At 36.9% G+C, this 12,997-nt stretch overlaps 1 protein-coding gene across 11 annotated transcripts in view; it reads right to left on the reverse strand.

Moving 5' to 3' along the window:
- The window catches only part of Lar (tyrosine-protein phosphatase Lar), a 389,327-nt gene that overhangs the window by 56,719 nt on the left and 319,611 nt on the right, over positions 1-12,997 (reverse strand). For all 11 annotated transcript variants that reach the window (XR_010557786.1, XM_065357492.1, XM_065357498.1 and 8 more), the window contains one exon: positions 223-498. Coding sequence is in view for 10 of the 11 variants with exons in the window: in XM_065357492.1 (XP_065213564.1) it covers positions 223-498 (276 nt within the window). In the remaining variant the exon portion in view is untranslated. The remainder of the gene's footprint in view (positions 1-222; positions 499-12,997) is intronic.

Genomic DNA, 12,997 nt, shown 5'->3' on the forward strand with positions numbered 1-12,997 from the left:
TCATAGCATTGTTAAAATTTGGTACCTACGTTGTAAAAATTGAGCAAAATTTTAACACTTCGTTCTAATAGAGGCGTAAATTTTCATAGACGTCGTTAACGTAAAATAACGACTCGGTAGTAAAACCAAAAAAAAACAACAACTCTGGTAGTTGGAAAATTATCGCCATCGCGTTATCGAAAATTAAAAAGCACACATGTGCAGTGTAGATAGGATACTTACATTGAACCTTGACGTAAGTGGTAGCGTTGACTGTTCCTAAGGAGCTGGCGGCTATGCACGTGTAATTCTCCGATGTTTGAGCGTTCTTGATCTCGAGCACGTTTTTCCCAACTGGTAACTGATCCTCGGAGGTGATATCGATATTCGGAAACTTCTGCCATTTGACATAAGGCATCGGCGATCCGATCGCCACGCACGTGATGTTGAAGTCATCTCCTAATTTCACCTCTTTGTATTGAGGAGGCGCGATCGAGAATTGAGGAGCAACGCGACGAACTGCGAACAACAAGAATAAAACAAAACATAAGACACATAAAATAAGTTGATAACGCGAGAACATCGTTCGACCAAGATACGAGTAATCTTTGCCAATTCTGTCATCGAGATTCGATTCGATTCCTCTTATGTTCGTCCCTTTTCGAATAATCGCGAAAGAGATGCAAATTTTCCTACGCTGTCGTCGAATCCGATCCGATTCACCAGCACAACAATAATTAAACATGCAACTTACGAGTAATAATTCGCGCGACACATCTGGCTAGTTGCCTACACCACACAAATTGGCCACTAACATGAAAGCGGACTGAACTACGAGCAGGGTAACGGAAACAGCCTCACCGAGGTACCAGACTAGGTAATACCCGATTCTCAATTCGTAGTACTCGACAAAAGAAGGGTGCACGTTAGTTCTTTCACAATTCCTTCTTAATTCTTCTTTCACACTGGTTAAGTACTGAGAATTTGCCTTCATTTTTTTCCCTTTTCACTGGAGCAATCGCCACTATAAAGTATCGCCGTACGCCGTAACCCCAACCGCATTCCGTTAAATAAAAAAAAAACGACCATGTTTGCTCGAAGAAACAGCGTCGTACCAACTACCAACCCCGGACCATCTGTACTCCTATATAGCTATGTAGTACGTACCAACAGAAGGCAGCGAAACGAACAAAGGATGTATACCTACCACACCTAACCCGTTTTCTTAACCTTTATTCACCCAGTAATGGTGTAATAATTCGATTTTTTTTTTCACCTGCCTTTCCATAAATCGAATCATACGCCAAAATAAACCGACACAGACAAATAACGCGTCGTTTTTACCATTTACTAGATGCTCATCGCGACATATTCTATCATTATTTCCCTTTACTATACTTATACTCTCGGGTTGTACTTTTTTTGCTTTCTTTCTAATACTTTCAACCTTTTTTCGCTGTTTTTTTCTATACCTCTTTCTATTTTTCATTACGGTTTTTCCTCCTCATAATGAACTAATGTTTTGAAAAATAGATGCTTCATTTCGATTCGTAAAGGATCTATATGTAGTACATATATCTCGAAGAAGGCGGAAGATTTTAAGGATTTTTTTTTAAAACACGTTCGGAGGAAGATTACGAATAATTTGACTAACCGGTTCGGAAATTCAAACCAAATGTGTGAATTTGTTCGCCAATGCCAGTGAAAAGATTCGAAGGGAACTTAGGGTGGATCGTATTTTGCTTTTTTGAGCTCCCTACTCATCACCTGAAGCCGATAAAGGGATATTTTGTGTTTTCCTGTCGTTTATTATCAGACTTGATATAAAAATGATTCAGTCGTTCTCGAATGATTCGTAATTCATTTCAGAACGAAATACCAATCGTACACAAACAAAATCTACTCCAATTTTTCAAGACAGATTACTAATAATTTCAAGCTTCAAAGTACGAACTTTTTTATTTACTCTAATTTTTTTTTTAGTGTGGAGGGAGAAATATTCGGAAAAACCCAAAAACTACCATAAAATAAAAAATTAAATTTTTTATTTTGAAGTTTTTGATTTTTCACCAAGATCGGAGTTTAAAAATGGAAATTTTTGAATCTTGATTTCTTTGAAGATAAGAAAATATAGACTAATTCAAATCCTCTTTGGCCATCTGGATATCGGATTCATGCACTCTCGTTCTGTTTGAAAAATAATGATGGAAATATTGGTGATGTCAAAATTGATATCTCTCGCGATTCTATGACTAGCTCATCGAGATCTCAGGATCGGATGAATCGCGGATGTAAAATGGGTTCCCTCCCCAATATTTACATATTTATAAGACGTGGGGTTAAAGTTGGATTAATTGAAGCTTGAGCTAAGATATGATTGAACTTTCAACAGAATGATATATTTATGGTAAAGTTGGAAATATTCATTGAATTCTCAAAGTCACGAAAGTTGAATAAAAGTCCAAGACAAATTCACATTTAGGACATTTATTCTTATACTTAAGGGATAAAACAAAGACAAATAAAAAGGATCGCAACCCTGGGGAATTTTGGGGAATACTTAAACTAGGAGCAACAAAAAGGAAAATAAATATTAAAAAAAGAAGAAAGAAAGGAAGACACCCTGAGCGATGCGTCTGTACTTAAAACTAAAATGCACGTCCTGAGCGATACGTCATTTTCAAACAAAAAAGAAAATAAAGAAAGACAATGCGAACCAAGGTCTTGAAACTTAAATCTAAAGTTGGAATGTGAACCAAGGCAACTTGTTATTAAAACCTATCTCTGTGCATTTCAAAGAGTGATCAGAGACAGCTGAAGATTCACTAATTGACCCATAGGGACTTAACTTGAGAAACAATGTCATCGCAGATGATGACAAAGTCCGAGGCTGCAGACGCCAAAATTCATCAAAGTCCAATAAATCATGAACTGAAGGAAGCTAAAGCTGGAAACAGTAGGAACTACAGTTGGAAATATCGAGCTAAAGATGGATTTATTGGTCTCTTCTGGCGAATGGGATCCAGCCGATTTGCGGAGATGGAAGTAAAGTTGGAACTATACTTGGCGGCGTCGATGTCTGCAGTCCTACCTAAATTGTCTCGGATCAGAGCTTTTATAACTGCGCTTTTTACGAGAAATCGGGCGGGGGAACGTATGCAGTCAGTGGCGCACGCGCTCAACGCTTCTAGCGGCGCTATCTTTCGCAGCTGGCGCTAGAATTACGTCATGTTCGATTATACTCAGCGATATTTGTGCTGAACTGGTTTTCTATTGGTTGTTATCGCGAGAGTGGTGGACAGCTTGGCGCCACCACCTAATAAATGATGATGTAATCGAGTATAATCGACTATGTTCGATAATTTCTTGATTATAATTGCATGTAAGCGCCACCATCACTGAGTAGGAAGTTTAAATTGTCGCGGCTTGGTCACTGACATCATAATTGGTCACTAAAATGATCGAAAATCTGTCGCTTAGGGGGTAGAAAAATATTCTGCTGCTATGGCGACAGGAAAATTTTCTCCCATTAAGGTGACTGAACTTTTCGTATGTAAATTTCTCCCAGTGTAGGTGATGGATAAAAATATTTTTCTCCCACATAAGTGGAAGAACTGCATGTATTTTTCTCCCACTACATTAGGTTTATCAACTCTCAATCGATTCTTCACTTTCGATCAAGTCGTTCGCGAACGAATTATTTTGAATTTTTATTGACACCTTTTCAAAAAGTCGAATTTTACAACGTTTTCTTTCTTCTTTCAATGGTTCTTATTTAGAAGAGATTCAGTCCCTCTTGAATGATTTTTCAATTTTGAGCAAATCGTTTGCGAACGATTTTTTCCATTACGAGCAAGTCGTTCGCGAACGAATCATTTACAATTTTTATCAAACAATAAAGAACGTTCAATTTTGTTTGTTATGATTTTCTCATGATTTTTTTGATCGGATTTTCAAGTGATTCAGTCGTTCTCGAATGATTCATAATTTTTGAGCGATTCGTTCGCATAATGAATCAACTCCAATTTTTATTGATAGTTCATCTGTGATATCAATCAAGTTGAAAGGTGAGTGGGTCTAGGCACCTATATTACCTTTCATCTAGTTTGATTCACTGATGATTCAATTCGTTCGCGAATGATTTCTTCCATCTGAGCAACTGGTTCGCGAATGAGTTGAGTCACGTTTTTGATAATAGGATTAAAAGTCTCAACTCTCAAGTTTCGTCATCTGTACTTCATTCGGTTGTTTGGGGATTCATTCGTTCGCGAACGATTTTTCTCATCTGAGCAAGTCGTTCGCGAACGAATCATTCACAATTTTTATGAAACAATAAAGAACGTTCAATTTTGTTATTGTTATCTCATGATTTTTTTTTATTTGATTTTCAAGAGATTCAGTCGTTCACGAATGAGTCATTATTTTTGAGCGAATCGTTCGCTTAATGAATCAACTCTCATTTTTATTGATAGTTTTGAGATATCAGCTGTTGAAAGAGGGTGGTACATATTAACATTCATCTGGTTGATTCATTAGTGATTCATTCGTTCGCGAACGGGATTTCCCATCTGAGCAAATCGTTCGCAAACGAATCATCCGCGATTTTTGGTTCCATTTTGTCTTTCATATTTTCTGATCAGATTTCCAAGTGATTCAGTCGTTCTCGAGTGATTCATTATTACCTTTTTCTTTTCGTTAACAAACCCGTACTTACCTAATGTTGAGTTGAAAGGAAGGTAACCTTATCAAGAATAATTTTTTAACCGCTCTGATGCATTGATGATTCATTCGTTCGCAAACGATTCTTCTTTGAGGAAATCGTTTGCGAATGAATCATTCTGCACAAGTTTTATTGATAGAATAAAATTAATAATATCGTTTTGTCTCATCATCTGATTTGATTTCCAAGTTTTTTTCTAGTCCTTATGAATAATTTCTCGTTTCCCAGCGAATCGTTCGCGAACGAATCAATTCAAATTTTTGTACGTGTATTTTGTAATGTCAACTTCAATGATTTAATCTTTCATTTGGGTCGATTCAACTTCTGCTGATTCATTCATTCGCGATCGATTCTTCCCCTTTGAGCACATCGTTCGCTAACGAGTCATTTTCAATTTCCGATGATGAATTTTAAAACTTCACGAATCGTCATAAAAACAATGAAAAATTAATGAAAGGGTCGTTTTACGGAAATTTCCACACCATATCGACAAAATTTTCTAAAATGGGCCAGAGAAACGTGAAATGATTAAAAAATCAACAAAATTGGCATAAAAATGGATAAAAATTGAAAATCTACGAAAAATTAGGGGAAAATTCGAAAATTGGATGAAGTAGTGCAGAACTAAGTTTATAGAAAATGAGTACATATGCTGAAAATAAAGTGAAAGTTGATAAAAAATCGTAAAAATGCTCGAAAAAAAATCGTCAAAAAAATCTTCATGAATTTTACGGATGTTTTTTTTTTGCAATTTTCACACCCCTCTTTGCTTTTTAATTTCGCCATTTCCATCATATTTTCCTCAATTTTCAACTAAGTGAAATTTAACAACTGTTTGAAAATCTCAATCTGTGGTATTTTTTTTTTGGGGGGGGGGGTTCGTAATCACACGATTCTTTCCATACTTCCACTATATTTTGAAACTATTCCAATTTTTCATAATTTTTCTCAAGTTGTGTTAAAAGTCCCCCCCCCTCCCTTGAGAGAAAAAAAATGAAAATTCGGGTCATCCAAAAATTTTCCATTTTAGATTAGAATTATTTTGGGTGATCCCCTTATCAAGAAAATATCTTCCTCTCCCCCGCCCCTCACAATTGTGGTCTCTCCGTGTACGTGAAGCTCCTCAAAAAGAAGTTGTAAAAAATAAATTAGGTCATTCTGTTTCCAACTAGATTCGTTCCCATTGCTAAAATGGTACATGTACCTACTTTCATAAATTCACAATAATGGCCAGAGGGGATCATTGGCGAACCTTTATTCACTGCGAAATAAAACCATCTGATGGGCAATATTCGTTCTCAAGATACGCTATTTTCTTCGTTTTATTCATATTATAAAACGTTCAAGGTGCGGTCACATCAACCAGTTCTTGACATCTCTTTCACCATATTATGGGAAAATTCGTTCGCGACAATTTAGTCGATTCGTACCGTTATACAACGATATATGGGCTGAGACAGAAAATAGTCCATGTCGATCCATTAGTTGGAAAACTCTTCGGCGGTAAACCCGATTAGATAGAAAGCAGGGAGAAAAAACTGCTTCTCAACTTGAAAATCTCCATTTACACACATAGTCTACGAGTAAGTATTTCTGTTTCACACGATACTCTGCTAACCTACTCTGCAGACAGGGACACACAGACACACACATACGATGAAGAAAGGAGCACAGTACGTCGGCATCGGGTCGGAGAAGCAGAGTCGAGTCGAGTCGAGTCGGTTTACTATTAAACGACAAGTACGCAAACCTATCAGCACAGAGGCGATTCGACTACTCACCGTACCAAATACTAAAACTTATAGTTGGTTGAGTTTGGAAAAGTTTCGAAGCGACAGTGGCGTGGTCGCTTTCAGCATATCCATCTGCCGCGCCACGCCACCTCCTTCTCGCTCTCTGTATACATTCTAAACTCGAGGCAACGAAATAATTAAATGAATTTCAGCGTGTAGTTGTGTAGAGTAAGTTTCGTGCATAATTAAAAGCTGCCTGAGCATAGCGTTCGCACATACAAAGCTTTGCTTCAACAGTTATGTTAAAACTCGATAACCGTATTGGGAATGGGAACCGTATTAACCGTCCCAGATACACCATTGCTAGCACCCATCTACCCCCTCGAGCACCACCCCTAGGGTGCGGCCCAAAACAAAAGTTTGAAAAAATAAATTGGACTACCCGTAATTTTGTTCAATTCTATAAAAAAAAAATACCATTTGAACAGTTTTTCGAAAAATTGATATTTAGAGGTCGCTCAAAGCCCATTTGTGCGGAACGAGAGTCGCGCGCACGAGCACACTACGTTCCACCACAGTACCGTGGACAACGCGACGTATCCCCTCGCGCTCAATGTTACGAACTTCTCTCAACAAGATTACCTAAGTACTGAAGGAAATACTAGCGCATCATGTATATTTTTCAATTTTCTAAGCACAATATGAATTTCTGATACTTTGTGAAGAATAAATTACAGCCAGGAATTTTTATAATGGTTTTTTGTTTTGTGCGGATTTGAGGTATAAGATACTTACACAGAATAGTACCTAACTTGTAGGATATGTGCAACTTAATACTTTATTGGAAGAATTACACAATATACCATGTACATTAAAACTCGTAGCATAGAAATCACTAAGCACAAAAGAAATTGGGGGAAAAAACAACACCAAATCTTGTTTAAAAGTCATTTAAAACGCGTTTTTAATACGTTTTATTTTTAGCAGGTAAAAACGTTTCAAACAATTTTTTTCTTTTTTTAATATTTTTTTGTACAACCCTGACGTTAGGAAAAGATGAGCTAACGTATCATTCGTTGTATAAAGTAATTGAAAGGAGTTGTAACATTGAGCGCGACTGCGTGAGGCAGAACACGTCGCGTTGTCCACGGTACTATGGTGGAAATGTTGTAGGCTCGGGCGCGCGACCCCCGTTCCTCACAAATGGGCATTGAGCGACCTCTAAATATTTGTGGAAATTGCTCAAATTTTGGATTCTGTATTTTTACAGTCTAATGAAACTTTTTTGAGGTAGTGCCGTTGAAAATTTAAAAACAATTATTTTTTCATACAATTGGGCCGCACCCTAACCACCCCCCTTCCCAGTCCTCTCATACTGAGCGTCCTGTTCATTTAACATGTAAGTTACACCGAATCCGTCGAATTATTCTTGACATCGCCTTCGTCTTCGTCCTCGCCCTCGTCCCACAACACTGACTTGACGACAACGACTAAGGCGATACACGTTAACCTGAAAAGGCGGATCCGCATAAATAATTAAACTCTTTTTAGACGATACAAAACGAGTATTGCACGCCAATTATCAACCCGACGCGACGTTTAGTTTACTTTGTAATAAGCGTGTAAAACAAATTTATCTACACCGATATATTCGAAAAATGCTCTGAGCTTTTTAAAAACTAAATTATCGCTCGACGACTTTTTAATTTTGCTGTGGTTTTGTTTTCGTTAAATTTTTACGAACCAATATCGGCTCGGGTATTTCTCCCAAACGGAGGGACGTTCTCTTTTAAACTTTTTTCTACCTCATACTTCTCGAAATATACTTTCAACTCTACGCAGTAGAATAATAAACACGTTTTTTGCAAAAAAAATAATTAAATTTCGTTAATATAGGAACTCTATAGGATTTTTTCCAAGTTTTCAGAAGTTTGATAAAAGGTCAGAAATTTTTTTTTGAGAGTCATACATCGGATTTATTAATTTTTGAGATTTAAAGGTTCACTTCAATATCACTCAAAATGTCAGAAATTGGGTCATTTTTTTCAGTTTTCAAAAGTCTTGCATGATAATAAAAATCCATCGTGAAATTCCAAAAGTCAGACAAAATATTCCGAAATCAGGCAGAATACTTGGCCAATAAATATTGGAAATTGATTGAATCTTTTTGATTTTTTATCATCATTTTTTTTTCAAAGTCTGTAAAAACATAATTTTTTTTGAAAATTTGTCCCTATCGTTAGATACAACAATTTATTCATTTTTTCATTTTTATCAAGTTTTCAAACGCCAGATATTCAACTAGCAAAAAAAATTTCGAAAACTTTTTTTTTAAAATCAAATTTCGACAGAGCATGAAAAAAAATCAGTATTCTCTGAAACTGAATTTTTCTATAATTTCATATCATTTAGGGCAAATCTGAATCCTCCGGTACATTTTTAAAAGTTGAAATTTCCACAAAATAGGTCCGGAGGCTCCAGAATGGCTTGAAACCATGACCTAATCACAATCAGTATGTTGAAATTCGAGCACAAGTAACACGGCTTTCCAGCTTTATTCCGGCATATGACAATAGGAGTAATTTCACCCCACCCCCTCGCCAATACTCCGGGACAACTTTTTTCTTAAAGGGGACATCCTAAGGAACATTTTAAAGCAAACTTGCCAAAAAGAAGTTGGCCTTACTTACAAAATGGCGGCCATTTTGATTGACAAGTCAGCCAAAATCGCAGATTTTGCGTTTTAATATGGGACTTGCACGAACTTTTTCAAACTTTACAAAGGTAGATCGAAAGATCATGCGAAAATTTATCACCTGTCAAAATTTCAAGTGCTAAAGTGCGTTTTTCGATTTTTGGTGAATTTTTGAAAATCGAAGTTAGGCCAAAAATGAGGGAAAAAATCAAAATTCCACCAAATTGACCAAGAAAGCTGAAATTTGGGATATACCCTATTTTCGACATGCCAAATCGATTGGAAACGGTTTCAACCCGTTTTGAGCAGTTCTGGAGCCTCCAGTAGATTTTTGAAACTCGAAATTCCCACAAAATTCCATCAAATTGGAGTTGTAAAGCTAAAATTTATTCTAAAAACTAATTTCAATACGCTACGAAGTACTGCAGGTGAATTTCAAGTCGTTTTGGATCCTCCAGCGACTTTTTGAAAATTCCTGAAGCCCCCAGCAGATGTTTGAAACTTTAAATTTTCACATTCTGCAAACTAATTTTAACACCCTCTGAAGACGACTTCAGGTGGGTTCAAGTCATTTTAGAGCCTCCAGCGAATTTTTTGAAAATGACTGGAGCCTCCAGTAGATTTTTGAAACTTGAAATTCTCCCAAAATTAATTTATCAAATGGAGTTGACAAGCTGAAATTTACTTCGCAGACTACATGGTGGTTTCAAATGGTTTTGAACCCTCCAGCTACTTTTAGGAAATTTCAATTTTCCAAAAAAAAAACACGCCATATAACCTTTTAATAAGTCGCTGGAGGCTCCAAAATAACTTGAAATCCACCAGCAGTCAACTTCGTAGCGTCATGAAATTAGTTTGCAGAATGAATGTCGACTCCCCAAAAGTTTCGAAAATCTGCTCGAGGCTCCAGTAATTTTCAAAATAGTCGCTGGAGGCTCCAAAATGACTTGAACCCACCTGAAATCGTCTTCAGAGAACGTTAAAATTAGTTTGCAGAATGAATTTCGACTCTCCATCTCAGTTTGATCAAATTTTGTGAAAATTTAAAGTTTGAAACATCTGCTGGAGGCTTCAGGAATTTTCAAAAAGTCGCTGGAGGATCCAAAACGACTTGAAATTCACCCGCAGTACTTCGTAGCGTATTGAAATTAGTTTTTAGAATGAATTTCAGCTTTACAACTCCAATTTGATGGAATTTTGTGGGAATTTCGAGTTTCAAAAATCTGCTGGAGGCTCCAGAACTGCTCAAAACGGGTTTGAAACCATTTCCAATCGTTTTGGCATGTCGAAAATAGGGTATATCCCAAATTTCAGCTTTCTTGGTCAATTTGGTAAAATTTTGATTTTTTCCCTCATTTTTGGCCTAAATTCGATTTTTAAAAATTCACCAAAAATCAAAAAACGCACTTTAAATTTTCACAAAATTTCATCAAATGGAGATGGAACGCTGAAATTTACTCTACACTCCAATTTTAACACCCTCTGAAGACGACTTCAGGTGGGTTCAAGTAATTTTAGGGCCTACAGCGACTTTTTTTGAAAGTTACTGGAGCCTCCAGCAGATTTTTGAAACTTGAAATTTCCCCAAAGTTTCATCAAATGGAGATGGAAAGCTGAAATTTATTCTACACTCCAATTTTAACACCATCTGAAAACGGCTTCTAGTGGATTTCAAGTCATTTTAGAGCCTCCAACGACTTTTTTGAACATTACTGGAGCCTCCAGTAGATTTTTCAAACTTGAAATTTCCTCAAAATTTCATCAAACCAAGATGGAGGGTCGAAATTCATTCTGCAAACTAATTTCAATACGCTACGAAGTTGACAGCTGGTGAATTTCAAGTCGTTTTGGAGTCTCCAGCAACTTTTTGAAAGGTTATAGGACGTTTTTTTGGATAATTGAAATTTCCTAAAAGTAGCTGGAAGCTTCAAAACCCTTTGAAACCACCATGTAGTCTGCGAAGTAAATTTCAGCTTGCCAACTCCATTTGATAAATTAATGTTATGAAAATTTCAAGTTTCAAAAATCTACTGGATGCTCCAGTAATTTTTAAAAAAGTCGCTGGAGGCCCTAAAATGACTTGAACTCAACTGAAGTCGTCTTTAGAGGGTGTTAAAATTGGAGTGTAGAGTAAATTTCAGCTTTCCCATCTCCATTTGATGAAATTTTGTGAAAATTTAAAGTTTCAAAAATTTGCTGTAGGCTCTAGAACTGCTGAAAACGTGTTGAAACCGTTTTCAATCGACTTAGCATGTCGAAAATAGGGTATATCTCAAATTTCAGCTTTCTTGGCTATTTTGGTGGAATTTTGATTTTTTCCTTCATTTTTGGCCTAACTTCGATTTTCAAAAATTCACCAAAAATCGAAAAACGCACTTTAGCACTTGAAATTTCGACAGGTGATAAAGTTTTGCATGATCTTTCTAAAGTTGGAAAAAGTTCGTGCAAATCCTATTCTAAAACGCAAAATCTGCGATTTCGGCTGACCTGTCAATCAAAATGGCCGCCATTTTGTTAGTAAGGCCAACTTTTTTTTGGCAAGTTTGCTTTAAAATGTTCATTGCAATGTTCCCTTTAAGAAAAAAGTTGTCCCGGAGGATCGGGGGGGGGGGGTGCAATTACTCCTATTGTCATATGCCGGACTACTTTACTCGATAAAATTTTGTGAAAATTTCAACTTTTAAAAATCGGCTGGAAGCTCCAGAATGGCTCGCAATTTAGTTTTTAATCGACAAGGTGGGAGGTGACAAAAATATAGCAACACAGTAAATTTCAGCTTCTCAAAAGTCAATTTGGTAGAATTTTCATTGAATAATTCGAAATGAGAAAAATCTTCAAATTGATGTATTTGACCCGAAATACCCCCACCAACTGGGTCAAACGCCTCAAAATAATCACTTTCACCGTTTTCAAATCGTAAAAAATGATTCCCGCAATCAGTTCCACAAGCTCACCCCTCTCCCAATAGCCTAAATTCTCACGTCGGGAAATTCGCCCAAACGAAAAATGAAAAACATACGATACATTCATACACCGTATAGTTATTTTCTTACAAAAGCCGCATCTCGCTGTTGGAAAACGCAACCAATTTAATTTTTCCAAACGATTCTGTAGCTTTAGGCTGGCTCGCTAGCGTCTTACCTCCGCCCCGCCACGCCGCGCTGCCGCGCAAATAAACGAAAAAATCCAAACCAAACGAATCGATGTACTTTGTACGAGAGGACGAAGAGCAGCGAAATATCGGTTCGGTAAAAATAAAAGCCGCTCGCTATACGTTCTTCTATACGCTATACGCCCGGCCCGGCGCGGTACACAAAAGAAAACTAAACAATATTTACTAGCAAATGTTTCGCCTCTCTGATGCTTTGAACAAACATCAGTATTTAACTTTTCGCTTCTCTTCCCAACCAACTCAATACTTATACACACGGTACTTTGTACACATACACAACGACACAATCGAGAGCCCAAACAAAAAAGTAAATAAGTAGTTCGGTTCATCTTTCATTTCAAAAAGTGTCACGGTTTGAGCAAAACTTTCCGTTGGCTTAGCAAAAGAGCAGAGTAGCCACCAGCAGCTCCTCGCCTCATCCGAACTGAAACAAGTCCGTTTTTCCTCGTTACCTACCACTATTTTTCCCCTCATAATGAACTATATCTAATATAGGTTCAGCTTTGTCGGATGTATGACTGTACTACGAGTAGGTAGAAATTTCACCTGAATAAGTGACGGTTTACACTCATACGAAAATTCTACGAGCACCTCGTTCCATATTATTACAACTCCAACACGTCTAGAAAAGCTAACTCGATCCGAAACAACTTGCAAAAAATACCCTCACATGATAATATGTATTCAAAACACTAATT

This window comes from Planococcus citri, chromosome 3 (assembly GCF_950023065.1).
Source record: "Planococcus citri chromosome 3, ihPlaCitr1.1, whole genome shotgun sequence".
Taxonomy (NCBI): Eukaryota; Metazoa; Arthropoda; class Insecta; order Hemiptera; family Pseudococcidae; genus Planococcus; species Planococcus citri.